The sequence below is a fragment of the Cyanistes caeruleus genome, chromosome 3 (genome assembly GCF_971803275.1).
Source record: "Cyanistes caeruleus chromosome 3, bCyaCae1.hap1.1, whole genome shotgun sequence".
NCBI classification, from domain to species: domain Eukaryota; kingdom Metazoa; phylum Chordata; class Aves; order Passeriformes; family Paridae; genus Cyanistes; species Cyanistes caeruleus.
The window spans coordinates 30,019,541-30,045,863 of NC_141703.1; the positions used below are offsets into that span (position 1 = coordinate 30,019,541).

Consider the following 26,323-nt stretch of genomic DNA (forward strand, 5'->3'; position numbering starts at 1 on the left):
GAGAAGAGAAGAGAAGAGAAGAGAAGAGGAAAAGAGAGAAGAGGAAGAGAATAATAGCCTGTGTAAGGATCAAATAACAGCTTGTGTTTCCTATCTACACTTTAAATATTTCTCTTGCCACTGGTTGGACTGCATTTACTGGAAGAACTGTGACAACAGTTCCCTAACCACTACAAATCTCAGTCAACACCAGCTTCTTATTTCCAGTAACCTGTATTTTTAAAAGAACATTTCCTGCAGCTGGTTTCTTCCTTTTTACTTACTGTTTTTACTTTTATCCCATTCTAAAGTGATGTCTATTCTGATTACACCAATGGTCTTTCATTTATTTACAAAATAAATTTAAAACCAAAAAACTCTAATCTTAACATTTTTGGAATCAATTAGGTACTTTCATTTTTTAATCTTTTTGCTGAATACTGAATTTGTGCTTCTTCCAAATTGTGTTGCTTGTCATCCTCCAATAAAGCTCACCTTTTAACTGCATTTTCTCTGCCACCACCTCCACATGCCCTCTCCCATCTAACATTTTGCTAGGTGCTCCTGTTCCCTTATCCTCTTTTCCCTATATTTTTTCATTAACTCTAGTTTTTCTCTGTTCTTCCCTCAGATTCCAAGTTCTCCACAACCCCTTCCACATTACTTTGTCTGCTCAGTCTTGTCTGTCTTCTTGATTTTGCCACTTTAATCTCCTTGTCACTATGCTCAGTGCCTTTGGAGAGAGTCCCAACACTGCCAAGTCTTATTTTGGGAGAATGCTAGAGAGTTGCTTTAAGGAATGCTTTGGGTTCCAAGGTATTTGTTTGTTTGTTGAAACACTGTCTCTGGAACAGAAATGGGAACATATTGGCCTTGATGCTGACACAGAATAGGGCTGTTCATCAAGCTCACGGCTTTTTCCAGTATCTTCTGCACAAACTATTCCAGGCTCTATTAGGCCCTGCCTGTGTTAGCACCCACAACATATAATCACAGTTAGGAAGGACATCAACAAAGTTTGACAATGTTGTTCGACAACATAGGTAACAGTGCAGGAACATGCAACTGTTGTCTTGTGAAGGAAAACAATCATTCAAAAAGGCTGGCAGCTGATGAAAACAAGTGATTCATTTTAAAAGCCGGGCAAAGGTACAGATGTGTTCCACCAAAAAAAATAGGGAAGACTCAGTGTTTATTCAAGAAGAGTTGTATGTCAAATACTTCTATATAATGGAAAACAAGTCCGTAGAATGATCATATTTACTCAGTACCTTAATCTTGTACTTATATACTTTTCCCTCCAGATACGGTACAGACCCTGTCACCATTTTTTATCCTTCAGGAAGGAGCTCCCCTCAGCACAACAGCACAGGCACCGCGTGTATCTGACCGCCTGTAGCTCCGTTCCCTTTCCCCTGCGTGTTCTGTTCTTTGCCTTGCTTCTGGTGGTGCTCCAGCCTCTCTCCACTCCTCCGGGAGCCATGCTGCACCCTCGAATGAAGGCGAGGTGTGTCCGGGAGGGTGCGGTGGTGACTCATTTAACTTGACGAGTGTGTCACTGCCGGGGCTGCGGTACAGGCTGGTGACCGCCCTCATGGCAGGGTCCAAGGCCGAGCAGCCCCCGAGGGCCCGCTGGGGGCTCGTTGGGGAAGGCGGGGGTCAGGCAGGGGCAGTGGCCGCTCCGTGCAGGAGGCGCTTCAGGCTGATCCCCATGGGCATCAGTTGCGTGCTGGGGGCCGGAGCTGAGCTGTGCTCCTTAAAGAGCCCCAGCACAGCGGGGACAATGGCATCCCGGCCTGTATTAGAAATAAGAGTGGCCGGCAGGGCTAGGGAAGTAATTCTCTTGTACTCGGCACTGGTGACCCCACACCTTGAGTGCTGTGTCCAGTTCTGGGCCCCTCGTTTCAAGGACATGCAGGTGCTGGAATCAGTCCAGAGAAGGGCAGTGGAGCTGGTGAAGGGGATGGAGCACAGGTCCTGTGAGAGGCAGCTGAGGGAACTGAGTTTGTTTAGCCTGGAGAAAAGGAGGCTCAGGGCAGACCTTTCCACTCTACAAGCACCTGAAGGGAGGTTGTAGCCAGGTGGGGGCCGGCCTCTTCTCCCAGGCAAACAGCGACAGGATGACACAGCCTCAAGCTGCGCCAGGGTGGGCTTAGGTTGGATACTAGGAGGAATTTCTTCACAAAAAGGGCCTAAGACGTTGAAGTGAGCTGCCCAGTAAGGCGGCAGTCACTGGATCTAGCAGTGTTTAAGGAAAGACTAGACGTGGGACTGAGTGCCATGGTCTAGCTGACATGGCGGTGTTTGATCACACCTTGAATTCAATGATCTCGGAGATCTTTTCCACCTGAACTGATTTTGAGGCCCTGTAGCTGCCGCGCCCCGTTCCGCACAGACACCAGAAGAGCCCGGCGCCGCCATTCGCCCCGCCCGCCTACCTTGTGCGCCGGCCCCCCCCCTTCTCCCGGCATGCTGTGGGGCGGGGCGGCCTGGCCCGGCCCCCTGCTCGCCCTCAGCCGCGGCGGGCGGGCTCCGCCCCGGGCGGCACCGCGGGTACCTGCGCGGCGCGGCGCGGCGCGGGGCAGAGCGCGCCGGCGGTGGTGGCGGCCGAGCAACCTCCGCACCCTTCTCCTGACTGCGGCGGGGGCGGCCGGGCCATGGTGCGTCGCGCCCGGCTGGCGCTGGTGGCGGCGGCGCTGGTGGCGCTGGGGGCGCCGCCGCCGCCGTGCGCGGGCGCCCGGGCTCTGGAGTGGTACACGGCGTGGGTGAGCACGGCCTACGTGGAGCCGCTCAGTAACCGCACGGTGAGCGGCAACACGGAGAGCGGCCGCTACGGGGACAGCTCGCCCAAGGAGAGCGCTGAGGGCCATGTGGGCATTCCCCGCGGCGCCTCGCCCCGCCACATGGAGGGCTGCGCCGCCGACACCGACTACGACGTGCCGCTGCCTCCCGGTGGCCGCGGGTCCCCCGAGGGCGACCCGCCGACTTGGATCGCCCTGGTGGCCCGCGGCGGCTGCACCTTCAAGGACAAGGTCACCAACGCGGCGCGGAAGCGGGCGGCCGCTGTGGTCATCTACAACGAGGCCCGCTTCGGCAACAGCACCGTCTCCATGTCCCACGTGGGTGAGCTCCCCGCGCTCGCCGAGGGGTCGGAGGGATGCTCTCGGGGGTTCACTTTGTCTAACGCCGGGCCGCATCGGGGATGCGGCTCTGCGCGGTGAGGAATGGGGATGGGGGGAGGCAGAAATTCCTGTAAAAATGGTACAGAAACCGGGATTTTGTTTTCTCTTCCTGTAAGCCACGCTAGGGAAAAAGCCGGGACCGTCTTCTGTCTCCCAAGTTAGGGGCCGGGCGTCAGGTAGGAAATGTGGCACCGCTATCGGGACCGGCAGCCATGTGGCAGGCTGGGATGGGAGGCTTGGATTTCCTTTAGGGATACCTTTTTGCCTGGTACCCTCTGGCAGAATGGCTACAGCGGTCACAGGTAGGCCGCTTTCTGCAGGCCGTGTGGAAACGCACCAGGTATCCCGAAGATGCCTTCAGGTGCTTTTGAACGTACAGCTGTAGCTATTTGAAGATAGCTTTTGGTACAGGCTTTGTTGTAATAGCTTCATCGTCCTCTCCTGCGCAGGTCTGTTTAGAGAGAGGTGTAGCCATCAGGTAATCCTTCAACGCTTGCAAATGCAGTAAGAAAACTGAATCCTGGAGAAGGATGTTGGCTTGTCTCAGCGTATTGCTGGTCCTGTGTAGCCTGCAGAAGAGTTCTGTGATTTATGCCGAGATAGGAATCCAGATGTTCTGTTACCACAGTCCCCGCTTGGGCTATGACACAAAAGACTTGCTGAATTTTTATGGTTATGATAGTAGTAAATGTTTAAATCAAAGAGGCAAAAAAACACCTCAAAACTTGGCAGTAAAATGTTTGCTTTTGTAGATTTTTGAGAAACTGGAAGGTCCTCAGAGGAGGATGTGAAAATAAGGCAAACTAAGTAAAAAATTCTGTAGATGTGTGAATTCACATGGTTTTGCTACAATGAGTTTATTAGTGCCTGGGCTCTCATTCCTGATTGTGAGGAGGGGAAGGACCAGGGACTTGGATGAAGTAAAACCATAATGTGTTTCTAAAGGAAACAAACTCATTTTCTTAGTGTAGTGAGCTAAAAATCTTAGCTAGGGAGCTGTTGCTCTATTGCACATGTTATTTATCTATTGGAAAATGCATCTCTCCTCTTGAAATACCCAGTGGCACCAATTGAGGGATTTGAATCATGATTACTGTTTTTAACCTGCTGCTTGCTTGAGATCAGTCTGGCCCATTTCATATTCTTAGTTCACTGTGAAAGCGGAGGTGAGATGCTAGATTAAATGAGCCTTTGGTTTTGATCCTAGGTAGTGATTAAGATACTTTGTTGTGAAATACTGCTTTCATCTGAAATAGTTTTTTTCTTGCTTTCACCCTGTATTGGCCAATCACTACAATTTTTTTTTCCACATTCTTCTCCATTACCCATTGTAATCTCTCATAAGTATTATTTGCTCTTTTGTTGGTTCTTTTTCTCCTTCTCTCATCTTGCTTATTTTATATATTTTTTTATAAAAAATCTCTTTTCTGCTGTCATCTTTGTGCTATAGAAGACCTTCTTGGGCTTAATACTCAGTTTTGGACTTCACTAGTATAGTTATATCTGCCAGTGGCCTAAAGAGAAGTGCTCTCTGACTGCTGGTTGGGTTTTTTTTCCTTGAACTGGCAGAATGTTGCTGACGAACGTTCCACCTATGTAGAGACTGTGATTTAGTATAGTGCATATATACAGTAATACATTTGTATTTATACTGACTTCATAAATGCAAGTTTGACCTTACAATTGTTTGAATGGAATTATAATAATATATCACAATATAATTACAAGCTCTGATGTAGTCATAAATGTTTGCTTCACGGTTGACACTTTCAGACATATAAATGGTCAAATATTTCAGTGCACTTTGGGAATAAAGGGAAGAGGTACTGTTAGTGTTTTAAATCTTGGGCTTTTTGAAGGGACATGATAGAAAGGTCTATGGAAGACTGGCAAGGAAGAATATGGGAGGGAAAAGTATAGTTTACAGGATCTACATTTTCATTTCTGTGGAGGGATTTGTGAACTGGCACATAAGGAAGCAAGCTTTCCTTCTGGGAGGAGTGCTGAGGATAAATACTCTGGGAAATCTGCAGTGCAGTAACTAAGGAGTGGAGTTATATGCATAAGTAAAATCTGCTTAATGCGTTTCCAATTAGTGGCACTGAAGATGATGTGAGATGGAGCAGTGGTTATGGCTGGTGGAGATGCCCAAATTATGTGAAGGTGATAGACAGCTTCTGTGATCTCAGTGCCATCTTTTCATTCTCCTCTTGGAAAACGTAGCCCTTTCATTTTCTGGGATGTATGTGATACATGTGTGCTATTTTTTTTGTGGTCTTTTGGTGTTTTTAAGGCATGTTTAAGTCTAAGTAAAAAGAGAAGTTCTTGATTAGCTGAAACAATTATTTGTTATAGCTGGTGTCAAAGCATTTAAAAAAGGACAAATGTTCTAAATAATATGTATTTTTCACCTTGTAAGCTTCATGAGTGCAGTGAGTAGGGATTTTAACTGAAGTTTTGGAGCAAGAGAGTTGAGAATTTCAGTGTGTAGCCTTGAAATCCTGTCCCTTTTTCCAAAAGAGGGTTCTGCAAATGTGGCTCTGCTGATATGTCTCATTTCAAGCCTTTGCTCTCTGTCCAAATTACATTGTTCAAAATGCTGGGTGACTTCTCAAGGAAAGCAATAGTGACACAGCTTCATGTGTGACTGAGAAAATTTTTCCATTGGAAACCTCTCTTTATCCAAATGACTTGGGGAGCTGTACTTCATTTACTCAGTCTGAATGACATAAATTCAGGCTTCAGTTGTACAGACTTGGCAGGCAGTCCTAACTCTGTTCTTTTTTGGTGGTGATGGTGAACTTAATACAATAGAGAAGCTTCAAATTGCTTTCCAAAACCAGAATAAATATTGCATGTAAATATTAGGTGGGAGTGGGTTGGAGAAGAATCTGGAGAGGCAAAGTCTAGAGTGTTGTGCAGACCAGACTAAGGAGAGTCAGAAGCTCAATTCTGGTTCAGAAGTTACAGGGAGGCAGAGGTACATTGCAGTAGAAAGAAAACAGGGTCTTCTGGTTCTACAGATTTCTTGTTATATACTTTATGCTGGGCACCCAACCATCTCTGTATCCCCCCCACCCCGCCCCAGCTAGGATTTGGTGATCCTGATCAGAACATAAGTTGTCTTGTTGTAGACTATGGGATGAAATGTGGTTGTGCTTGACATGCAGGGCTGAGAGGCACTGACTGTAATAGTTTGAGGTAGGCCTGGATTAGGGCTTTAATTCATGGTTTGTGGATTTAAGGGAAGCTTGGGACTTAATTTGAGTGTATGACTTTGGCTGCATAATGAAAATGGTCTTTGATTTGCCAACATACATCCAACTAGTTCTTTCCTCCATTGTCATATTTTTTTAATGCACGTGTATTGAACAAAACAGATGCAAATTACTTTGTGCTCATGATTCTGTAAGTTCTTGCCATCTCCAAAGCAGAAGAGTTAGAGTTATTTTAGTATATAGTTCAGCTCTTTGCTACATTGCTTGCAGCACTACTCAGGATTCTCAAATGGTGCATAATTTCTGTATTACTATTGTTTTGTACTGAAAGTTTCTGGTACTGTAAGTATGGACAGGACAGTGTCTTGCTTAAGTAAGGCATGACACTGTATGATGTTGAGCTGGTAATGCTGTTCTGAAGAAGCAGGAGTAACTGCATATATCTGCCTTATAGAGAAAAGTGCATTTGTATTGGAAGTCAGGTGGATAGAGTATGTGTACCAGTGGTTATATATTCTTGAGGCAGATGAAAATACAGCATGCACCAGGGATTAGGTGAGATGAGGTTGAGGTAGACGGTTAAGGCAAAGCTTGTTATGGGATTGTTAGCATACTGTTAACATTTGTTTGGAACAGGAGCTAAAAAGAATATTTCGTGTTAGTTGTGGCAATATTGGTAGGGTGCCTACGTTTAAATAAACCATTGGACTGACCTTAAACATTTTTATGATGATGGTTGAACTCTAGGAGCTTTCTGACATTTCTCAGGAAGACAAAAACTAGAGTGTGTCTGTTATCAGTTTCCGGTTGACAGAAAAATATCTTCTTCGTTTCTAAGCATGAATGGGAATAAATGTTGTAGTTTGCAGTGCCTGGAGCCAAGATCTGTACCTATCCTACTTTTTCCTCATCAGTAGAGTGCTGATTTCCTTTTGCAAGAAAATACTGGTAGCTGTAAAACTATCTGCACTGGCAGGAAACATACCTTCGCTTTCAGAGGTCCAAATTTGCCCTTTTTTGCCAGTATCCTAAGGATCTGCCAGCCCTGACAACGTTAAAAAGCACAGATCTAATTTTAAGTGGACCGGATTTCACTGAAACACCAATCAAACCTAGAAATTTTTTTTTTTACTCTAGCACAGTAAAAATGTGATTATTTATTGTAAAACTAGAAGGTTATAGAAAGGCAAAGCCAATACAACATGCTTTCAGTAGATGCATATATGTGACACTAGGAGTTTTCTTTATAAATGTGATTTGAGGTGTCTGAGTTGTGTGGCAGTTGAAAAAGCTGATGGAATGACTCATCATCATTTCAGTCTTTGAATAATGAGTTTCAGAACAGCAGGCTAAAATTAGAAAGGAATGAGTTAAAACCCTTAGTGTTACAGGCTGCTCAGGGCAACTGCTTCTCTGAGACTGCTCTTGTTCCTTTTGTAATTGTGGATTGCAATTATTCTCTTCTCCCCCTTCTGTCTCATGACCTTCAAGGCCACAGTGTTTAGTTGTCTGTATTTTTTATGGGAAGTTCATCACAAAATCTTTAAAACTGTTAAAATGCTTTTAATGGGTATTTATTTAAAGCATACATATGGCATGCTTATGTTACTTCTAAAAGTGGAAGGTGTCACGCTGTCTAGCAGCCTAATTTCAGGGAAATAACTGTCTGATAGTTAGGCATGTTGGTGACAAAGCAGAGAGGGACAGTAGTTACTGTTACGGGGGTTTTAAAATACTTCATTATTAGAAATAGTGCAGAGAATCGGATAGCAGGATTAAATTAAGATTTCAGGACCCAGGTGGAAATTTACTGATTGAATAATCCAGGCTGCCTCTAATCTTGAAACTTCCTTCCTTAAGCTTGGATGAAACCACATAAATCTTTCCAACACATTTGTACCATTCCCTGGCCTTCCTTAGGCACTCCTCTTGTTATTTGTAACTCTTAAAACTGATTAAAGACACAGGACCTAATTCCTGATTTAGGTATGGGGATAGCAGTTTTTAGCTATGTAAGATAAATTCCTACTTTCTTTTTCTTACTTTGTCTTTTTCTTGCTAACTCTCTGTGGAGTTGCACAGGGTCAGAGAGCAGAGAGTGTTTCACACTCTTCTCTGAGTTTTATGATGCTCTCTGGTAGTGCTTTTGTTTTGTTTCAGAGAGAAGAACAATATTAATTAACCAATTTATAGTATGCTTGGACTTGGGGTATCATGTAGATCAACACATTGTTGGTGAGCAGAGCTAATTAGTGGAGCCTGGATGCTTGTTGTCTTTCTGTTTTCAGCTTCACTGCTTTGTGTCTCCAGACACCCACCAAGCAAGGCAACATAGGTGGGATGGGTATTCCTTGTGAGCATAGTGGGGTGCCTGAGGGGAGGCACAAGTTAGTGTAACCCTTTTAGGAAAACCCACTTTTTTTCTGGGTTTGGATCTGGCAATACAGGTGTAATGGTTCTTCGAGTAGGTGACCAGAGGTGGGATAGTTGTGTTAAGGTGAAGTTGAGAAGGGAGATTTATTCAGCTAATGCAACTTCTGCAAATTCCCCTTGGCTTGGTAGCAGAGTGGACAGATTGAAAAGCTGTCACAGCCAAAATTGTCTCAACTAAAGGAATTTGGTTTAAATAGTTCAGGCAAATAACTGTCTTAGGAGGTAGAGGTGGCTGAGACCAGAATACAGCTTTGAATTTTGAAAATCCCCATTTGATGTGATATTATAAATAAGGAAGCCATTTCTTCTGACATTGCTTCTCTGTAAGGAATCTAACACAGCCAGAAGGAAAAAAAGGCTTTAAGCCTTCTGGGGGAGGTCTTGTGGTAGGTAGGTAGGTAGTCTTTTGTGAATCTAAGAAAAGTAGCTGTAACATTATAGCTTTAGATTTTCAGCTAGGAAAACCCCTCTCTTTTCCTTCCTTTCTCTCTGAATCAAGGCTAGTTTCACTTTTTCTCAGAGGTAGGAGAGCAAAGTAAACTATGAAGCTGTGACTTACCAAGGTGGCAGCAGTGTTGGTACACACAAAGTAAGAACTATTCAAATAGAAATAGCATAGAACAGTGAAAATGCAATATTTTTAATAGGTACATTTGTTTGTAATTTATTTTGTAATACTTGGCTTAGGTATTTCTGAGAATACTGGATAGTCTTCCAGAAAAAAAATGGAGCAAAACACTAGTCACAGGGGTCTTTGGAAGTTGCTAGCTGGTCTTGATAGTGTCTTACTGGTTTTGGTGGCAATATGTTGCCTAAAGGTTTAGTTGGTTTTTTTTAAATTAGGTTTCTTTCATACGGATTGAGAGCTCTAGACTTCTAATATATTAGAAAAATCCTTTTGTTCGCTGCTCACAAAAGAGTCACAAAGTATTTCTTGACAAGCCCTTGTCATGAAATCTCATTACATTTTGAATATTTAGTAGTGAAGAACCTGTAAGTATTTTAATGTTTAAAATAATTATTTAATTATTAAATATCTGAATCTTTTTCTCCTTTGTTTACATATCCAGTGTAATTGGACTATAGATTCAGATTCAAAGTAAATTGAAGTGTCTTTCTTTGATGTTCACATACTGTCTCCATCTGTAACTTAAATTCCCATGCTGACAAACAAAAGACCAGCTACAAGCTAGAACTTAAACTTCTTTGACATGAGTTGTGTATGACTTGTCTGGCTTTTTTGCATGGATCCACATCTTGCCTCGCTGTGGAATGTCGACTGTAGGCCTAGAACAGTAAAGATGTCTGTTGAACTTTATCTAATGTTTGAGAGTTTTTGAAAGTAAATAAAGAATTCTTTACCAGTGAACTTTCTATCAATTCTGTTATGCCTGAAAAAAAGTACTGGAGGCATTCCTGTAACTTTGCTTTCTGATCTTAACTGAAGAGGCCAAATTACCCTCAAGCAAGAATGACCTACATTTTTACTGTGACTACTGACTTTTTTTCTTTTTTTATTCCCTCCAACAGGAACAGGAAATACAGTGGTGATAATGGTTGGCTACCCAAAAGGAATAGAGATATTGGAGCCAGTACGAAGAGGGATTCCAGTAACAATGAGTATTGTTGTTGGCACACGACATGTGCAAGAATACATTAGTGGTCAATCAGTTGTGTTTGTAGCCATTGCCTTCATCACCATGATGATTATATCGCTTGCTTGGCTCATATTTTACTATATACAGCGTTTCCTGTATACGGGATCACAGTTTGGAAACCAGGTAAATGGAGCTAATGGCACTTAAGAGTACTTACCTCCTTCTCATGTCAAATCAGTTGCCTAACTTTGACTGTTTATTGAAACATTCTTGAAGATCTGTGCCTTCTTCCTATTTTGCTAACTGTGAATGCTGCTCGCTGCTCAGCAATAGTCAGTGAGGCTAATAAGCACTATGCTAATTGGCATTGCAGGTTTGACTAGTTATAATTATTAGATGCTCATATGAAGTAATGAGAAATACATTTAGCCACTTGTCAACAACAAAGTAAGGGCAGCTTCTTATGTGATCTGTCACCTAACTAAACTTCCTTCCTTTTGACATGAAAAGTTATTTTTGTTCTTCAGTAATTTTCATTTTGAAAGTGTTAACTTCACTAACCAGACTTTCTTAATGGGAAGTGACCATGGTATGTTTGGGGTATTTTTATTTTCTTATAAAAACCAAAAGTTCTTCAGGGCAGAATTTTTAGTTCTAAAGCCTTATAAAAACTACTTTTGCTACTTGTAATTCTACAAGTCCACTATAGAATTACAGCAGATATTAAGGTGCATGTGTGGTGAGATTCAGCTCTCTTGAGCTATTCAAGGTACTGAGGAGATTTGGAAGGAGTAATTTTGCTCCTTATTTGCCCTTTTCACATTTCTGTACTTAAAAGAAAAAAAAAAGTCAGCTTTACTTTTTTCCCCTGAGGAAAGTACTTCATCATAGAACAGTTTAGGCTGGAAGGGACCTCCGGACTCCTGCAATCAAGAGAGCAACTTACATGGAGTTGTTGAGGAAGTAAGTCCATCTGAGTTTTGAAAATACCTTAGAATGGAATTTACCTCTCCTTTTCAGCTATTGCAAATAGGTTATGCTTCTTCCATGATCATCAGCAGCTCTACAGTTTGAAGGTTCTTCTTTTTTTTAATCCTCAGTTCAGAAAAAAATACTGTTTCAATTAGGTGAAGTCCACATGCTAAGAACTACCTTTGCCTTGAAAATGTAGATTCTAGTTTTGGGGGAGGAGGGAAGAAATTTTTGGTTGCTTTCCAAGTCTGAACTCTGTTTAGGACTTTGAGGGCTCTTCTAGGAAAATACTTAATTTATCTTTTCAATAACTGAGGATAACACACAGGACTTTGGTATTGGTTAAACTTGTGGTCTCCCTGAAAATTTGGTTTCCTAGAGTTTTTTTTTCGTAAGCTTTAAATCTTAGCATTTACTTTCTGAAAATGCTTTTGGGAAAACAAAATTTTTGAGAAGTATTTATAGGAAAAGGGTTGTATGTCTGTGTTGTAACAGTTGTTAGGTGAAGAAAGTTGCTTCTTCCTGTTGCCTTTTAGATAGTTCACACAGTGGAAAGTTCACATGTTTCATGAAGCATCGTATCATATGTACTTTAGTTTTAAGGATGTGAATGTGATGTTTCTTAGAAACACGTGCCACAGACTCTTAATAGGATTTTGCAATTGTCATCCAAGTGTCAGTAGATTTTGCCAGTGCTTGTCATCCAAATGCTTCTTAAATAAATGAAACTGTCTAGGATTAGAAGGTTATGCCATTTTCTCAATTCTTTCTTTAAAAATGATGCAAGGTTGGAAAATGTTTTGACAATATTAGTTGAGATGTATTATTAAGAGTCTTAAAGAAATTTTGGAAACAAAAAGCCACTTTCTGAACAAAATCTTGTTTTGCTTGGCTTACATACTCAATTAAAATTAAAACTTGTGAGTTAAATACATTATGCTTTAAAGCAAGCTTCAGTGTAACTGCTAAATGAAGATGAGTATCTTAAGATTTATTCTAATATCAGTTTAGCAGTAAAACTATAGATCCCCTTACTACTAAAGATGAAAACAGGACTGTGCAGAAAACCCGGAGAAGGTGGAATAGGCTTCTGCTGCTGGTTTTGTTCATTTCTGGGAGATATTTCAAACTACTTGTCTTTAACACAAGAAAAAGTGAAAAACCACAATTTTCAGTACTGTCCATTTGTAAAATTATATATGTCATCACAATTATTACAGAGAAAAGCTGCCATTATGGGTTTGGGTTTTTTTTATTCCATTATGGTATTTCTTTACTGAGGGTTGCTGCTAGACAGGTCAGCATCTGTCAACTGGGAGTGTTTAGTTTCTCAGTTTCTTGCAGTAGCTAGCACTTTGTCTTTGACTACAGTACTGCTTTCTTTTCTTGCTTCCCCTCTAAGCATAATTAAGCTGCATAGAAGTCTAGTATGGTGCATCATGTCTGTAAAGCCTTTTTTGTCATCTCCTTTGCATAATGTGTTCTTTCAGTGCAAAGCTTTGTCCAGTGCAGGAGACAGTGTTTAACTGAGGGGAAGTATTAATAGCTACAAGCAGCTTTTTGACCTGGTGGCCCGCAGTAGGCTGCCTGGCAGGATTCCACCTTCTCCTAGGCTGGTGCAAAACGTATGGTGTGCTTGCTCATGGGCTTGCCTAACTGGAAGGTCTGGTTATATGGCTGTTGCTACAGCTCTGCTTGCCTCTAAAGCCTACATGGGTTTCAGCTTTCCTGTGTGGGAAGGGCTTTAATGCCAGCAGTCAGGATGCGGGACTGCGGCTGCCGTGTGCTGGGCTTGCCCCTGCACGGCTGGGGCTCCTCCTGCGAGCAGGGCACTTACACAGCCTCAGGAGCACACAGCTCACTGAACATCTGCTGGCTGGAAATACTTTATAAACAAATTCATTGCCCAGAGATCGAGTTACGTTTTTTAGACACATTCAGATGACTTAATAATCCACAAGGAAAGTATTAAAAAACTTTGAAATGTATTCCTGGAACTACTGTCTATACTAACACTTAAAATCTTATTTCAAGGGACATAGGAAAGAAACCAAGAGAGCTATCAGCCAGCTTCAGCTGCATACAGTGAAACGTGGAGAAAAGGTAATTAATTCAGTGTCTCTGGTTATTGCTGTAAGTTTTAAAAATGGTTGTAAAATCTTCAAAGAATTTAAACTAAAATTACCACTACATAATTGCAGTGTGACACAGTTTTAGGCTTATGTTAGGGTCTTTGTTTAAAAGGAAAAATTTAAAATTAAAGAGTCAAATTTGAACTACTTATGAAATTAAGGCTACTTTGTTGCAAATATCCGGTTATACAGAATGTATAAGGGGCTGGTATTGTAAAGATGAGGAAACATTGCTATCCTTTCAGCACTTGAAAACATCAACAAATGGATTGCAAAATACTTCTGCACAGTTCTTACAGCTGATGTAATGTTCTGTTTTCTTAAAAGAACATTCATCTTCTTACTGATCAGAAGGCCTTAAAAATATATAAACCTTTGAAAAATAAAACACTTGTTTAATCTTCTGACATATAATACATTAAGGAGCTGTGTAGGCTTAACCTGAAGCATAAAGTTTTTAAAGTAAATTTCTATGTTATGAAATAAAGCTAATGTAAAAATTAAAGCACCTTTCAGGAAGTTGGCTTTGACAACATATGGCCTAAACTCAGCTGTATTAGAATAACTGAAGTAGAAAAAGCCAACATTTTGAAAGAAAATATTTTAGTTGGAGTTTTGGGAGTGCTGATCCTAGATGCAAAATTAACTTCTGACTAGATTTTGGCTGCTACATAGGCATTTTTCCCCCCCAACCCTTGTCTTGGTGAGTTTTTATTTAAGGACTGATTTACTTGGAGATGAAAAACAGAGATTACGTTATTTTTAAGTCTGTTAATAAAATTGAAGTGAGAGCAGCCATTGATATGTAAAAACTTTAAAAGCTGTGGCCCAGTAGAAACAATTCTGCTCAGGTCACGTGCTACAGAGAATATGTTCTTCATTTAGTAAATCAGTTTTGAATCTTAAAAAAATCCCAAAAGTGTCTTTGAACTTACTTGTCTTTTCCTTCTACGGTTTCAGCATGCTTAAATAATGTTCTATGAATATTTCTTACTTTTAGATTACTTTTTGATGGAGTTTAGCATATATTTGAAGTTGTGAACAGAGGGATATTCATACATACCATGGTGACATCAGGGTTCAAAGGAGAAAAAGAAAAGAAAGAAGGAATTGAGCCCAAACTTTAGTGTAAAGCACCATCAGAGCATAATGTCAGCATAGGAAGAAAGGGACATAGAAGGGTCTCATGTTTAAGCCTATGTTAAAAACCCCACAGAAGATTTTAACAGCTTTTAAAATAGATGTTCAGTAAAATCCTCCATATAGGATTTGTATTGTGTGATTTTTGCAGTATACAGGGAGTTCCTTCCAATAGAGATCCTTGACTCCAAAGTAAATAAAATAAGGGAATTTGTTGTTTGACAGTATGCTGGTTATTCCTATGAGTGCCATGTTCATTAAGAAGAGTAAAATGAGATATGGTTAGAATCTCTCTGTTAAAATAGAGCTTTTCTCTGTGGTAAATCTCATCTTACTAATGTGATTTGAATCAACCTGCTATCAGCAAATTTATGTAACTTACTGATGCAGAGGTATTTTCATGAACTAATACAAATTTTTCTGGACATTTGTCCTGTCTATTCTGTAAATGTACATTTTTTCTTTAAATATTTCAGCCATTTAAAAAGAGTGTATTTATTTTGTTATGACACAGTATAGTCTTTCGTTATCCCCCACTTGAGGTTGAGATTTTTAACTAAAAATAGGTCATATATTAAAAGTGTATTTGCTATTATGTAGATTTTTCCTGAGAAGCTTACAGGATTATTGTAAAATAGACACTCATTTGAGTATGTACATATGGTGTGCTTGGATTTTGCCTCTCGTACAGAGTAAAAAATAACTTGTTATAGAATAAACACTTATCTTAATTTTGCTTACGTAAAAAAAAAAAAAAACAGTCTTAATGTGATTTACTTGGGAATTTAAGGCATTAATTGTGTAAATTGATAGCATGCAAAGGAGGGAAATACTGGCCTTGAACTCGAAAGTTTCCTTGCAGAACTAATTAGTTTGAATGTTTGTATTGAAACTGAAGCTCTTCAGTAAGTTGTAAATCAAAAATACTGATTTTTTGGGGATGAAAGCAGAGAAGTTTTCCCACTGTCTGTTCTTCTAATACTTATATTTTATACAGCCCAATTAATGTTGGATTATTTTTATTGTATTTTGAGCTATCCATCATATTTGCACTGCAACTTTAAGCATGACTTCAAGAAGACATTAAAACCTGTTAGAAAAGATATTTAACCGTTAGATAAAAATAGAAGTGGGGAAATGATATTCTGTCTAGTGTGAACTTGGAGGAAAGTTTTAAACTCAAATTGCATGCTTGTGTTCTCTTCTGGCTATGAAGGGGAATATCTGCTAGGATGTGGCAGAAAAAAAGAAAAAGGTGAAGAAGAGTTGCAGTACTCAACTTCAAAAAAAATCTCTTCTTGCTCTTGGAAAACTTTAGGAGCGTACATTCAGAATTAGATTGTACACTTTGATTTGCGCTGACCTCTTTTAAGATGTTTTCATTTTATAGCTACTTTCAACTAAAACATTCCTGTGCTCCCATGAACAAAGCCAATGTGTGAGACTTAATGAATCACTTAGGATGCCATGCCTATTTAAATTAGAAGATCTGGGTTTGGCTGCTGTTAGTATTTGATAACTTGATCAAATCACCTCTTGATAGAATCTCGAATTAAATGAAGTAAATTTTTTTATTTGCTATACCATTTAATATATTTTGCATTCTTTGAAGCTAGCTGTTACAGAAAGCTTGTTCTGTAATGAAGTATAAATGTAATGCACTTAAATGTATTGTCGTATTTAGGGTTTAGATGTTGATGTAGAAAACTGTGCTGTGTGCATTGAGAACTACAAACTGAAGGACACTGTCCGAATTCTGCCATGCAAGTAAGTTGTCATAGTTATTCTTTAGTCTTTAAAATGTTTTTCTGAAGAAATGGGATGAATTTCCTATAAATTCTTCTGAACCTCTGGTAGCAGAGCTGCAGCTGCCATTTGTATGGCCTATTAAATGTTGAAGGGCACTGAGAGACCACATAGCACTTCATATGTAGGTGGGAGCAATTGGGAGAACTGTAGGGGTGAAGTAGAGCTTGCTTAAATTAGAACTGTACACCATTGAACTGGTAAATGTGTGATGTCTTTGTGCTTATTAGCATCTCCTCTTCAGAAAGCTGGTATGAACCAAAAGGTTTCCAGAACCATGTCTGTACTAGTACATTGAGCAGCAGCTAATTGTCAAGATTATGAAGGAAAGTTTTATCTTTAATGTGCTAACTTGCACAGTGTTTGAAGGAGGGGCGTGTGGCTTTCATTGATAAGTTCTAAAGAGCATTTATTTTCTTTAGGCACATCTTCCATAGAACATGCATTGATCCTTGGCTTTTGGACCACCGAACTTGTCCAATGTGCAAACTAGATGTTATCAAAGCTCTGGGATACTGGGTATGTTGCACACTACTTTAATCTTCAAAGTAGAAGTCTAGGAGGCAAGACTTATGTAACTGGTCAGAATGAGAGCTGATGTTATTTGACAAGAGTCAAGAAGCTGGGCAAAGGTGCAATGAGTAATTGAACGAGCACCAGAAAAATAAGGGAATTTTATGGGTAAAAACTTAAACGTATCAAACAGCTTATGAATCTCCTTTGATAACCATTTTTTTCTATCTCCAGCTGATGATATTAAGGAATTTGAAGTAGAGGTGAGACTGTTTGCTCAGGCTGCAAAAATATAATTGAATTAAATAAATCTAGAATATATATTTGATGTTGTTGAGAATTATGATTCGGAGGAAGAAATTATAGATTTTCTACATAGAATGTTTGTGTTCTACCTATGCCCCGTGATTTATCCCTGTAAATGAGCTGGTACTTAAAACCTTCCTGAAGACATTCACCAGAAATTGGTTAAGTAGAGAAAATGATGTGCTCTCATTTCTTTCTGACAGCACCAGAAAAGAGAGATGAAGACACATGCGGTAGGTTACTCAGTCAATGTTGATAAATAGTCTTGAGTTCCACTAAAATGCTATAGGCAAGAATGTACCTCTTATCTCCTACCTATCTACAGAGATCTATAGAAAATAGGGATGTTTTTTGGTTTCAGGGACTTTCCTTTCATAGACTAGGTCTGTGTTTTGACTACCTTTTCTCTTACTTTATTGCAGAGACTTACCAGATCTCTGGAAGAGTGTTATAAATTGTTTTGTCAAAGGAGACAATACTCTTGCTATGTAATATGTTTATACCAGATTTTGATGCTTCTGTGTATTAAGTCAGACTTTAGCTAGCAGTTGCAAACTTATTTTTATGTGGAATAGCTATTGCTACTTTAATATTGTTATATTAGCAGCTTGGTTTCTGTTCACATTCAATTCTTGGGGTTGATGTATCTTGTGTTATATGCAGAAGGACTTATCTTTTTGGATACAGGCTGGAAACTGAAATACTGTAACCTTCATAATAATTATATTCCTCATATTTGTGCTGTGGAAGGGTATACTGGTACTAAGCCCAACAAGGAGGAGTAATAACTCCTCTGCTTGTTGGCTAAAATGACTTTTGGAAAGCAGATTGAGTGGGATTATATTAAATAGAGAAACCCAGCTCATTTTTCTAATGAAATGAGGCAAATGGATTCTGTGTATGCATCAATCGTTCAAGTCTCACTGAAGCTAATAATGTGGGAAACCATTCAGGAATTTTTTTCTAGCTTAGTTTTCAGTTTGATCCAGGTTGCCCAATCTAGTCTGTGAAGTGATTGCCTGAATTTTTTTTCACTCATGTAAAGAAAAGCAGTGCAAAGAGCAAGGCAGCTTCTCTCAGCACTGCACTCTGAACCTGCAGAAAGGAATGTGCAGCCTTATTACAGAAATACTGAACCTTCTGCAGAGAGGCTCAAGGCTCAATTCAGTTATGGACAACAAATATTCCAAGTGCTTTTACGTTTTTAAAGGCTTGAAGTAGAAAAAGGGCACTAGGTCCTATGATGTGGCTTTTGTAAAGAGAAGACTTTTGTGTTCTAGTTATTCATTATGCTATTTTTTATGAAAGAAAGAACTGCAGTTCAGACTGATTTTGTAGAGCATTACTGAATTTTGTAGTTTCAGTGCTTATTTAACTTGTTTAAATTTTGGAAACCAAAATCATTAATGCCCACTCCCACCTGCAAACAAAAAAAAAAGTATCACATTTGTCTTGTGTTCAATTGTAGCATGTCTATAGCTCATTAAAATTCAGTACATTTTAAATTATGCTGATTTGATGCTAAAGAAAGAATCGCCCTAGAATTTCTTAAATTTTAAGATGGGCCTTTGCTAGTTGCTCGAGGAAGGGAAAAATACTTTCTAGTAAGTAAAAAAGAGTAGTCACTTAAATTGCAATGTATTTGCTTATGTATAAGTAACATCAGTGTATCTATGGCAATGAAGATAGTTTCTTTAATTGTAGAAACAGAACTGTACAAATAGGACTTTGATCCATTCTGAGAATTAATCCACAGTTGTATATCTCATGCTGTGCAATAGGTAAAAGATCCCTTTGCCTGTGATATAGATGTTGCATTCCTGCAAAGTGACAAGCCAGCATGTTTGTGTTTTTGGAACAGATTTAAAGTTAGGCTGGAGATAGAGGAGGAGAGAATTTGGTTTTGATGTAAATGTTTGTTCATCCTAGTTAAAAACAAAAAACTTGGCCAACTACTATCAGGAAAAGCCAGGACCTGGAGATTTCTGCAAACTCAAAGGATCAATAGATTTCCTCAGCGGGGACTTTGTATGTGCTGAGCTTGCTCTTAACCTTCAGGAATACTGTTGCTACAATGTTGAAATTATCCATCCAAAAGGCTGACTGAGTGGACTCTTCCTGTTGCTGCTCTTGGCCTTTGGGGTGGCTTTGGAAAAATGGCTTTTGGTTGGCTTTCTTTCTTTGCAGTCATACAGTAACCTTGAAAGTTGACAATATCAACTATTCCCAGGAGTGCACACGTAATCGCTAAAAAAATGCTCTTTTTTCCAATAAGGTGAGGTTACAAAAGGTGACATGGAGGAATGTTGATGTCTGATGGTAGACAAAAGTGACAGTTAAATATGTTTAATTTTGAAGGGCGACCCTGAAGATGTACTTGAAGTTCCAATACCTGAATCCATAAGTGGCAGCGTTTCAGTCGGAAGTCTGAGTATTGCTTTGCAAGATGATGACAGAAACGAAGTGAGCGAATTGTCGGCTTCCTCCACTAATGAATCTGTATTGCAGTGTACCAGCTTAAAAGAGGATGCTGGGGAAACCACAGCATTGCTTGGTAAGTAATTTAGTGTTTCACTGGATAAACCTTAGCACTAGACATTGCATTAGTAGAAGCCTTTCTCTAGCTGGTGAGAACAGCTAGTACTGCAGTGCAGGGTGGACTGAGTGGTGTCACTACTGGTCTTCAAAAAAATACAAGCAGATTTTCAAAGCACTCTTTCAAGCTGGAAGTAACTGGACTTGGGAAAGAAAGATGTAAGCAGTGTCTTAAAAGGATTACCCAGAGAATCTTGAGAATCTTAGGTATATAGGAGTATGAAGTTTGTTGCCAGAGTGGATTAATGTAACAGATAAAGCATATTAAAATGGTGAAACAACAAACAATTTTTCTTTTAATTCCTGATTTCTAGATGTGGATGCTAGTAATAACCGGCATGGAGAACATCTATCTAATGGAAATTCCCACTGAACTGCTTCATGGACGATATCTTGAATAGACTGTTGAAGAACTATTATTTTTTATTTAATTAGTATGGACTTTTGTCTAGTGAACAAAAAAAAATAACAATGTAAATTATTTTACCTTTCAAACTTTTCTAGCTGGTGTTCCAAAAGGGCTAATAACTAAGAATTTTGTACACAGGAGGATTTTATAAAATTTCCTCTGGATGTCTCATCCTAAAAAAAATGCAATAACCCTTTTTCTGTAAGCATTGTTGCAATGTCATTGTGTTCCAGAGGGCTGTAACAAAGATGAAGACTAGGCAGTGAAAATAATTTAGAATGGGTAACGGTTAAATATTTTGGATGCACTATTTACATTCAGTATGTATACATGGAGAACACTTACAAGTTACGACTATTAAAAAGTTCTGAAAGTTCTGATCTGTTGTAATTGGAGAGGAATATTCTTAGAAAAGACATTAACCTTCAAGGACTCAAATAACTTAATGGATATGTTATGTATCCTTTTCTTGTGATGGAAAAATTGCTGGTTGCAACATATAACAAATACTTTGTCTTGTAATGTGTTCTACTTGGAGTGGATGCTGAGAAAAGGAAACCTCCATCTTGCTAGCTTTTTATACTGAATTTGGCAGTAATAGGTTGTGCTAGGTGGTCTTCACGTGCTGAGCATGTAGACATTTAGTATATGCACACTGGTTACCTCTTTCAATCTTAAACTCAGTAGAACAGAGGTAAAGGGCTAATTATGGCTAAAATATATTTATTAGTCTATTTATAAGAATTTACATAATTTCTTCTTGCTCCTGTTCCCATCCTGACCCACTTTATGTACAAATTGAAACCATTTCTTAAGAAATACAAAGTTTAAGTTTGTTTTGCTTTTTCTTTTCCTTTGCATAGAGATATTGGAATTCTCTTGGATATTCCACATTAGGAATTTTGACTGGGTTTGCCACTAGCTTTTATTCCTTTCTTTTAGATTAGCAGTATTGTGCCTTATAGTAAAACACTTAAGAAATCTGAAGCATCTGAGAGTAAATATAAACCCTGGCATCTCCTATTATGACCTCTTATTCAAATATTTATATACTGTAAGTGGTATAAGGAATTGCTAAACTGTTTTGTAAAGAAATACGTGTATTTAAAACACTACTTAAAAGTGTTAAGTGAATTGTTTAGGATTTTAGCATTGTCATGTTACAAATAATATGCTACATTCCTTAATTTTCTTTTGTAAAGCTGTTGCTACAGATTGCTTAAAACGGTGTCTTTCACTAGACATTTGTTTTAGAGTGCATTTTGTTTTTAAAATGTATATTTGGAATGGTTTTAAGAAAATATGCAATTCTTTTTCTAACTTATATTGAGCTTCAGTAGAAGCAATAACTTTTTTTAATTTTAAAATGAATGTTCCAGAAATGACAGAGGGGGAAATATAATCAGAACTTCTACTTTGCAGAGCAGATGTTTCACCCTAAATTTTCTTCAAAAAAATTCCTGTTAATGCCTACTTAAAAAAAAAAAAAAAAATCTGCCTCTTCCCTGTAGGAGTATAACTTTTATGTTTACTGGAAAACTGTCAGGTTGTAGTTCTGATGTCACCAGCAGGTGCAAGTTTTTGTGATGCCTTTATCTTACAAGAAGCACATGAGAATGGAATATGACTGACTGACCATCTCCAAAACTGAACAAATAAATAAACAACCCGCAACTAAACCAGACAATGTGTAGGGACACTTATGTCTCCAAAAGAAGCTTATCAACATTTCCAGAACTGCCTTTTTAACTTATTTCTTCAATATTAAAAATTGAGTCTTCTCCCTCTTCTTTAACACAAAACTGAACATTGATGCAGTAAATGTTGAGAGGGTTTAAACTCTAGCTCGAGGAGGAACCAAAAGAGAAGTTATCAAGAGAAGTGTTGTCAGTCTGTGGATTGTGTCTTGCTGATACCTACAGCACAGTATTCATTCTGGAGAGGAGAACTGTGGTAAGTACTTGAGCTTTTATGTAATACCTATAAAACCAGAAGCTTTTCTTAAGAATTAAATCTGAGATCTGGCAGAAAGCTGGAAGAAAAGCTAAGGAGCCTGTTAACTGAAAAGTGTACTAAAATCTGGTGTGTGCTGACTTAGGAAAATATCTGAGTGTGAAGTCTGTTTCACATGCTGGCACTGCACCTGTTTCAGAAAAACAGAGTTGTTTCAGTCAAATAGGTTTGCACATATTTGATCTCTGATATAGTTAGGTCCTGTGAGGTCAGCTGTGCTGCTGAGGAGTGATGACAATAAAAGGCCGAATTGCAGTGCCTCCAGCAAACAGTTTGCTCTCTCGGAAGCACAATGACAAAAATCACCCGAAGCGAATCACTAGTCTGACCTCAGTCAAAAAGCTGACATTAGTAAAAAGAGAGGTAGGATGGAAAGTACAGGGCAGGAAAAAGACAATCTAGGGAGCTTAAAACAGTAGCAAGAGAAGCTTAGAAACAAGAAGCATAGGACCTGCTGTTCCAGCTCATCTTATTACATTGAGAAAACTGGTATAAGCTGCAATAGGTGAATACAGGCTCACAGACTTTGCTGACCTGGATCTCCACTAAATTGGATCAAACTGGTACTCCTAGTTTCTAACACTTTACCTGTCAAAAGCTGTATGAAGGTCAGAACTAATGAGTGATTTTTTTTACCCCCTCCATGAATCATTTTTGTAGGGTAGGTGCCTCCTGAGTCCCCTTCCATTTGGGGAAGCTATAATCTGCCTCTGCTGCTTCAGCCATGTCCTGCCTGGTGTGGGAGCTGCAGCTGTGTGTGTTGTGGATTCCTGCTGCCTCCCCCTGCCCTCATCACTTTTCTCTTCCTAGCTTCACAGTTTTCATGAAACATGCAGGAGCTTGCCTTGGGCACCTCTGTCCCTTTGTTAGATTTTGCTGTAATCGGGCAAACTTCTTATTGGAGGCATTCCTGTGGTGTTGTACAAAAAGCTACATTGCAGAGCCCATGTGAAGTCTGAAGCCCCTCAGTGGTGATACTGAATAAATCACTTGGGAAAAATCCCTAGTAGGACTAGGGGATGCTGGTTTTTGTGGCCTAAGTTTTATTAGTGCTAATTGATATGGCTTTGCTTTTGCTACTGTTTCTATTTGCTGTTTCTATATTTCTGTATATAGTATATTTCTATACTGTTTGCTATTGCACTGTAAAATTAGGGAGAAATTTTGTGAAGTGATTTTTAATATTTTTTAAAAAAAAATATTAAACATTAACATGTCAAAATGAACTGCTGTCTTAAAGGAAAAACTGGAGGCCCCTCTTTGTTCAGAAATTTTGATAATTGATAAAAGACTATTGATAATAGTCTACAAATAAACTGGAAAAATCTTGGTAGTAAATAATTGTCTAAACTGTCTTTCAGACTTGATAGCAAGCAAAAATAAACCATAGACATTTCAGATCTAAAAGCATGTTAATGGTTTACTTACTTGCAGTACCAATTTAACTGGAAAGTCTGGATTTTCTTTTACTAATGAATGCTAGACTGAATAATTCTTTGAGTCTAAGCAATGCTTGGAGGAGATTCTTGGCATGTACTAGAGAAGATTGATAGGATAGCAGTAATTCCTTTCCCCTGCCCCTTATCTCCCATATTGCATATGTGAATGTAGTCCAGTAGCCTGTTGACAGTAATTTGGGCTAGATTTTGGAGGTCTACTGGAGGAGTTGCAGGATAATTTACCTACAGTGGAAATGCCTTTAATTCATCCTGACTTAAAGTGCATACCTTCTGCTTGAAGCGCATGTCCCTGCCAAAGCTGGCCTGTTGGGAATTCTGGTCCTGTTCAGGTTGTAACTGGCACAGAGAAACACCATTGCAACACCTTTGTCAAGTATGCAAAGCTGTTTTTTTTAATTACCTATCGATTGGGGAATGGTCATTTAGGTTTTTTGCCCATCCTGCAAGTTCCCTCTGCAGCAAGCCAGTTGTAGTTGGGCAGAGTCCAGCAAGACTGTTCCCCTGGGTAAGTTAAAGAGATGCAATTTTATAATAGGGCCATGGTGAATTACAGTTCCTGAAATGGAATATGTCAGCATAATTTTTTTTTTTAACTGGATTGCCTGTAAAAAATAGTAACATGTGTTTGAGACTGGTCTTTACTGGATGTGTTCTTTTCTCTCACAGGTGATACATGAAGATTTGAGAATTGGAATTGATTAAACATGCACAAATCAAGCTTGAAGGCTTTTGGTTTTGTTCAGTATGGGTCCTGATCTCTCCTCAGATATCCTGCTGTATTGCAAAACTTGATTTAAGAAAGTTTTTAAAATAGAATGCCTTTATAATTGCATGTATTTGTGTGATGAGTGCATTGCCTGGGACTGTCCATTATACTTCCACTGGACCTGAAGCTTCTTTTCACCATCTGAAACATGGTAACGTTACTGCATTTTTAAATGAGCATATCCTTAATTCAGAAGAGCAAAGTAAGTTTCCATAATTTTGTTAGTCTAAAGCTTAAGTCCAAAACTTTGAAGCCACTTCCGCTATAAACATATACTTGGAGAGAACTATTTGAATTTGCTAGTCTGTCAAAAATTATTCACAAACAACTGTCTTTTATTGTAACCTTGAACTAATTCAGTTGCATTGTTTGGATTAAGCACTTGTGTCTTTTCCATTGTGTATGTACAGTTTTAAGAATGTCAAGTTATGCATTGTTGTTGTAACTTAATGAGTAAAAGTTCAAATTCCATAATAAATTATATGGACCTTTTAAAAAGCAACGTCTGAGAAGCTGGAGGGTTTTGTTTTCTTTGGTACACTTTGGAAGTGGATCTGAGACACTCGGCACAAAACAAGCTAACTTCATGCTGGGTAGCTACAGGGGAGAGCCTTTCAGCATGTGGTGCTTTCCCCATGTCATCAATACCTGGGTGGGCTGGGTTAACCTTGGCTGGCTGCTTAGTGAGGAGGGGGAAGATCGATGGAAGAACTTGTGGGTCAAGATAAGAAACAGTTATCAATTCCCATCACAGACACAAAAAGCCATGACTTCACAAAGATTACTTCGAAGTGGCAATAAATAAGTTTTAGAGTAGGGTGGCTGAGGATTAAAACAATCCCTCTCTAAGCTGATACTTCTCCCTTCCATGGTGGTAGGATAGGGAAGCAGAGGGTGAGCCTGTAACAGGTGCTCTCTGCTTTCCCTCCTCCATCCTGACCTCCTTCCAAGGAGCTGCCCTTCTTTAAGAACTGCTTCAGTGTGGATTATCTCCATCAGGTATAGACCACTCCAGGGTTATCCCTGAGCTGCCACAAGCCTGGCTCAGGGGGCTCTGCTGTGCCAGCTTGTCGTGCATGGGTCGGGAACAGGGCAGCCTTGGCCTCTTCTCACAAAGGACACCCTGCATTTCCCCAGTACCATAGGGTTCAAATTAATGTCTGACATAAATGATAATATGATAAAAGCATTTTTTTTTTTTTTATAAATCCCTCATCCTTGGATTTGTCACAGAACTATAAAAATTACGTGTATCAGTACAACTCAAAAAAAAAAGGTGCATAACAGCTCAACTTTGGCTGCAGTATCACAGTAGCAACCTTTGTGGGTGGAGGCTTAAATTGTTTTTAACTAATTCTGTAAATCATAAAGTAGATAGCAATAACTTTAACCAGTAGTAATCATAATTATATTGGAGCCTGTTACTTCATCATAGTACTGCAACTTATGTTCCAATATATGTATATTTTTAAAGAGGGCTACTACAACACAGAATAGAGTCAAATTTATCAAATCAGCTTTAGTAGTTAGAAAACATTAAAGTATGATTTTAAACTAGCTTGTAGTTGCCACAAAAAATGCCTGATAGCAAATGTATTTGGTTTGGAAGCAATGTCTACAATTAGAACAGACCTTAAATAAGTGTTACTTTACTTGACCTAATACATTTTAACTGGAAAGCTGCACTAGTCTAACCCCTAATGACTACAGAACACTTCTTCCAGCACTTTTTACTGAAAGATTATACTAAATGAGACAAGAGATTGATGGGATTTTCAATCCAAGCACTTTCACATCTTAA

The 26,323-nt window shown here is 39.3% G+C and overlaps 1 protein-coding gene and 1 non-coding gene across 3 annotated transcripts; both read left to right on the top strand.

Annotated features, from left to right (window-relative positions):
• Window positions 1-2,489: 2,489 nt before the first annotated feature.
• RNF149 (ring finger protein 149) lies at window positions 2,490-25,024 on the top strand. 2 transcript variants are annotated; one of them, XM_023947381.2, is made up of 9 exons: window positions 2,490-3,102; window positions 10,343-10,593; window positions 13,417-13,485; window positions 16,339-16,421; window positions 16,883-16,979; window positions 17,483-17,512; window positions 19,638-19,833; window positions 20,189-22,236; window positions 24,423-25,024. In XM_023947381.2, the coding sequence occupies exons 1-8, from the start codon at window positions 2,637-2,639 to the stop codon at window positions 20,245-20,247; spliced, it is 1,251 nt and encodes a 416-aa protein (XP_023803149.2). In that variant the 5' UTR covers window positions 2,490-2,636; the 3' UTR covers window positions 20,248-22,236; window positions 24,423-25,024. The 2 variants fall into 2 exon arrangements, with proteins under 2 accessions (XP_023803149.2, XP_086736554.1); XM_086880428.1 differs by lacking the exon at window positions 17,483-17,512 and having other exon boundaries at window positions 2,504-3,102.
• On the top strand, window positions 22,517-22,631 carry LOC111922772 (small nucleolar RNA SNORD89). Its single transcript, XR_002860719.1, has one exon. It is a non-coding gene; the product is annotated as a small nucleolar RNA SNORD89 (small nucleolar RNA).
• Window positions 25,025-26,323: the final 1,299 nt, after the last annotated feature.

Excerpts from the sequence above, each read along its gene's own strand:
- RNF149 (XM_023947381.2), top strand. The coding sequence starts at position 2,637 with ATGGTGCGTCGCGCCCGGCTGGCGCTGGTGGCGGCGGCGCTGGTGGCG. Across the intron at positions 10,594-13,416 it reads GATCACAGTTTGGAAACCAG|GGACATAGGAAAGAAACCAA; the intron begins GTAAATGGAGCT and ends TCTTATTTCAAG. Across the intron at positions 19,834-20,188 it reads GGAAACCACAGCATTGCTTG|ATGTGGATGCTAGTAATAAC; the intron begins GTAAGTAATTTA and ends CCTGATTTCTAG.